The 5050-nt window shown below is 29.8% G+C and overlaps 1 protein-coding gene across 2 annotated transcripts; it reads left to right on the top strand.

Moving 5' to 3' along the window:
- The first annotated feature begins 1698 nt into the window (after positions 1-1698).
- On the top strand, positions 1699-4912 carry LOC149480447 (uncharacterized protein C14orf119). Of its 2 annotated transcripts, none has more exons than XM_089706762.1 (3): positions 1699-1869; positions 2506-2735; positions 3298-4912. In XM_089706762.1, exons 2-3 carry the CDS (start codon positions 2541-2543, stop codon positions 3571-3573), a joined length of 471 nt encoding a protein of 156 aa, XP_089562888.1. In that variant the 5' UTR covers positions 1699-1869; positions 2506-2540; the 3' UTR covers positions 3574-4912. The 2 variants fall into 2 exon arrangements, with proteins under 2 accessions (XP_089562888.1, XP_089562887.1); XM_089706761.1 differs by lacking the exon at positions 1699-1869 and adding an exon at positions 2038-2261.
- Positions 4913-5050: the final 138 nt, after the last annotated feature.

Raw genomic sequence — 5050 nt, 5'->3', positions numbered from 1 at the left:
TTTTTTAATTCTTGAAACTTGTCTGTAATACTATCCTGGAAGTTGAAAATAACGCCACGTTGTCTGTAGGTAAACTGTGAATTTTTGCTTCTCTCTCAAATAGGGAGAATATTCAAATAGCTTAAAGCTTTACGAGCTTTTGTATGGGAATAAATAGAAGAAGGTAATAAAATTATTACCTACATAAGCAGTTATGACTTTCGTACAAAAAAAACATTCACAACACAACATTCTTTATTTGGAATTAAAACCAACATACATTAAAACAAACAAAGGAATTAAAACTGGAAAACAATATTATGTAATAATGCCTATTAAACTACCTACTTATAGCTGATTAGTGATCTGGAAAACCAACCACATGAAAACACTATAAACCCTATCAGATTATTTTATCACAATGGTTTCATAAACCGTATTCGATCTTTAACAAAACAATTAGTTACAACATTTTTTTTAATAATTCCTCAAAATTCCTCAATATTTCTTACCTAGCTCTAGGCGTGCTTTAGGCACTAGGCAGGTTTTATAAAACTACTATAGGTAAAAATAAATAGATTTTGTGTAATGATTCCTGATTTATTCCTTACTAAAAAAGTTTAGACAAACATCATCATCAGCCCATATACGTTCCCACTGATGAGACACAGGCCTCCTACGAGGGTACAGGCTATAATCCACCACGCTGGCCAAGTGTGGTTTGGCGGATGTCACATGTCATCAAATTTTGATTCTTCGCGATTCTCCGACATGTCGGTTTCTTAACGATGTTTTCTTTCACCGTTCGAGCTGTATACATTGAAAAATCAATTTATTTCCTGCGCGCTCGCATGGTCTCGAACCACGGACTTATCGATTCGAAGTCCGAGGTCTCACCACTGAGCCACCACTGCTCTATACAGGATGTAATCGTTAAGTGTGCGCAGGCGATTATTCCGTAACTATTACAGATATCAAAAAACTTTAAACTGATATTGATAGTACTATACCTAATGAGTAAAATGACAATAATAACTTTTTAAAAATAAAACGGGAAATATCCAAAAATGTTACATTAAACGCTCCCATACATTTTGTATTCAAATCAAATATTCGAAATGACATCCTCGTTTTGGAATACCTTTGTATTCCACATCGAGCTCTATTTACAGTTTCTAAATGAACTTTCATTATAATTTGCGAAGTAATTAAAGCACAAAGTCAAATAAAAAAGCAAAACTTTTCATATTACATGTTTGGAATTGTCATATTTCATATTAAATGTATGGGAGTGTTTCAAGTTAATTTTTTTGATATTTCTCGTTATATTTTTAAAAAGTTGTTATTGTCATTTTACTCATTATTAGTTATAGTACTTTCAATATCAGTTTAAACCTTTTTGATATCTGCAATAGTTGCGGAATAATCGCCTGTGCACACTTAACGATTACACCCTGTATATATACGAACAGGTTTTCTATTTTAAAAGAAAGAGATAATATAATATAATTATGTAATATAATTTTGCATGAAAACTACAATAAGATTGATGTTTGTTAATGCTTTAATATGTTACGCTCAAATTATAAAACTTAGAGCCCTTAGAGCACATATTTTAAAAGGTAATATATTGGTTATTTTAATTTTATGGACTTTACAAAACCGGCATATTCTTAGATAATCTGTTTCCTTCCCTGGCAGTTGCCAATCAAACAAAAAACTGTCAATGTGACTTGACAAGTGACAACTCACAACATTCCTCAAAACTAATTGGTTTTAATCTTTAACATTTTTTAACTTTACTCGAAATATAATTAAATAAACGAAAAGTTAGTTTGTATTAAACGAAGTGTAAAAGGATTTGTTTGGGGTATACATATAATATTTCAGGTAACGCATTTGGAATTTAATAATTACTTAGATACCTACATGTACACACACCAATTTCAATAATTTTTTAACAGTTTGTTAAGTAACTATCGGTAGCATATTAACAAGCTGATGTTTCGATCGGTATGGTAATTAAATGAATAGAAAGTTATGCTGTGTGATATAACATTATCGAGAGGTGAAATTATGCATATTATTTAACCTTGCAGTGCTTGAATGGAAAGTTGATAAGTTACATCTAACGCGTCAACTGTAATATTGTTAGTTTCACTGTCGATCCCGTTGTAGCCGATCGTATACATGATAATTATTGTTTATATTTTTGTATTAAATCAATAACAAAATGAGTTTTTTATTTGGATCTGCTGTTTGTTTATCTGTTGTTCCTGAAAGTAAGTAAATATATTTTATGGAACGGATAGAGGTTTAAACCTCTATTCATATTTTAAGTTTGAATTTCATTTATGTGAATTATAGTTTTATATGAAATACTGCTGATTGCTCAACCAGATCTCAGCAGACAAAAAGTTTTTATTGTTTGACAAGAACAACCAGCAAAATATTTATTACTGAACTCCCACATGTACTGGTATTTACTTTAGTTCAAATTGCTAAAAGTTTTTAAAAACCTTTCAGATTCAGTAACAGAATACAGATATACACCGCGCAGCATGTCCAACTCAGGTTTAACATCAGAAGCTCAGTTGAGGTACATGATCCAATGGTTCGAGGAGTTCAGTGAACTGCAGAGGGAGGATTTCCTTCCCATACTAGCTGCGGCACATGGTGATAAGCCAGAGCAACTTGCAGCTGGCCTTGCATCCCTCACTTGTGAAGATAAGCCTGTCAGCTTGTTCCAGTGTCGTGTAAGTTTTGAGTCATAATTCTAATCTATGTAAAGTAAAGCTTTCTAAAATATATATACAAATCAGTAGATAGATTTGTTATTTAAAAATTTATGATACTTTCTCTACATTGGTTATTGCTTATGCACCAATGAAACATAATAAAGGGAAGGAAGTCTATTAACAATTAGAGATAAAGGAAGTCAACATGGCTATTTTAAGCTACTAAATAATTTAATAACTTTTACTGTTTGATAATATTTTTTACAAATAGTAATTTGAAATTGATAACATTAATTTTGAAATTGATATATTTTTTTTATGGCATGCAAATGCATAAAGCAAATATACATTTATAAAGAATAGAAAAAATTCGATCACGAGGCGGGACTCGAACCTTCTTGTTTCTTGCATCCTTTCGCGCCATTCCGGAGCGGATGCCTGACCAATTCAGCCACTCGTGACCCGCCAGAGCAATCGAATTTATTCTATTCTTTCAGTTTTATGTGTCTAACTTTATTTATAACATTAATTTTATTTAGTTAAGATCTCTAGAATTAAACCCTGAATTATTCTTATACAGATAAAATTATTCAATGAATGGTTTCCCACATGGGCTGAAGAACAAAGAGACAGACTATTGAAAGCAGTTACGGAAATAGACGCAGAATTTGGCAACAAACTACAAGACATCCTTGTCAATGGAGTTAAAGTCAATGGTACCGATGATTTCTTCAGTACAAATGAAACAGTTGGTGAGAAAAACACAGAAGAAAATGAAGACATTCCAAACATTCAAGCAGATGATAACAGCCTTGCAAATCAAGAGGTTGTTGTTGAAATCGCAGCTGCGTCTTAAATAAAATAAAACTATTTGTTATTATGTAATATCAGCAGCAAATATTTTACTTGAAATTGAAATCTAAAACAAATACAAATGGTAAGCCTTGATATCATTATTTGCTTAATACTTATTAGAAAGGAATGGTTTGATTTTCTTTTTCCTTTGTGTAATAATTTGTTATGATATGACTTAATGTCAAGTGACTTATGTTGCTGACTGTACTAGTTTTCAAGTGTCATATTGAGCTATATAAAAGTATTGATATTTAATAAATATTAAATTTGCTCATAATAAGAAAATAATGGCTATAAAACATTTATGTTCTGCCTTTTGCATTGTTAAGTATTCGTATTTATTTTGTAATATAATGTTCCACATAAACAGTTCCATAGATATTTAATTTGGTACTCTGTACCTGAAAATAGATCTTGATACGTTTATATAATATGTATTTATTAAGTTAATTGGATTTGACTCTAAAGAGTAGACATAAGCTTCCCAATTTAAACATGTAATCATTTGATAAAAGCATGCATTTTAGAAGTCTTGGCAAAATATAATATTTGTATGTTTAAATAAATTTTAATTTTAAGGAGAAGGTACTAATATATTGTAAAGGTTTTTTATATTTGATCTCAGAAACAAGATTTTGATATATTTTACACTGAGATCTATCTGCTTTATGAAAATTTAAAAGAAAACATTATGATAGTGAATTATTTATCTATAAACAGCTTCATGTTAATTTAATGTTCGAAAATGTTTACATTGACACATTTTCTCTTAAAAAAGCATTCCAAATAACATTCCACTGATTGTAAGAATCTCAGTTTATAATTGATATTCTGTTTAGTTTTTTATCTGCTATTATTTTAATGGAAGAATATATTATTAATACATTGAGATCGCACAATGTTGTTTTATATTTAAGCTTATATGATTGTTATAGTATGAAGTATCTATACATAAATTGTATGAAATTATAAACAGATATTTAGTAAACACAAAGTATATATTATTTATAAATTGCAATAGTTGGTGCCATGTAAAAGTTTGCTAACAGTTCAGCCTTTATTATTTTGACGCGCAGTTCACATTATTCACTCAATTTTAAATTCATTGTTATAAATAAGAAAAAAATCATATCATACATACATAAAGGCAAAACAACTGTTAGTTAACTAAGTTTGAAAATATTTGGTAATTTCGCTTTCCTTTGCTATATTTTTTCAGTTGATACAAATAATATCAGTATTACTTCTGCCTCAAATTAATGGTGACATTTCATTTCATTCTATATTTCTATCCAAAGATGTAAAAACCAATCAAGTACAAATAAAAGATATTGTGCCAAGTGTATATGTATTACTCCTAATATATGGAAAGTTAGCATGTGTATAATAACATGTAATAACTTTTAAACTTGTAAGGGAGTGAGGCTAAGGTGCTGGAAACACGTGGGAAGGATTTGAATGGACTGCATAAATTATAT

Source organism: Colias philodice, chromosome 18 (genome assembly GCF_061535455.1).
Source record: "Colias philodice isolate Cphi_HAF_F1 chromosome 18, ilColPhil1 Martin Lab GWU primary, whole genome shotgun sequence".
NCBI classification, from domain to species: domain Eukaryota; kingdom Metazoa; phylum Arthropoda; class Insecta; order Lepidoptera; family Pieridae; genus Colias; species Colias philodice.
Note: the sequence above shows the minus strand (reverse complement) of the source record. Positions and strands in the feature narration are given on the sequence as shown.

What these genes read in the sequence shown, in the direction of transcription:
- LOC149480447 (XM_089706761.1), top strand. Translation starts at nt 2,213, where the DNA reads ATGAGTTTTTTATTTGGATCTGCTGTTTGTTTATCTGTTGTTCCTGAA. An exon ending in TTTATCTGTTGTTCCTGAAA is followed by an intron (nt 2,262 to 2,505) that starts GTAAGTAAATAT and finishes AAAACCTTTCAG; the next exon opens with ATTCAGTAACAGAATACAGA. An exon ending in TCAGCTTGTTCCAGTGTCGT is followed by an intron (nt 2,736 to 3,297) that starts GTAAGTTTTGAG and finishes ATTCTTATACAG; the next exon opens with ATAAAATTATTCAATGAATG.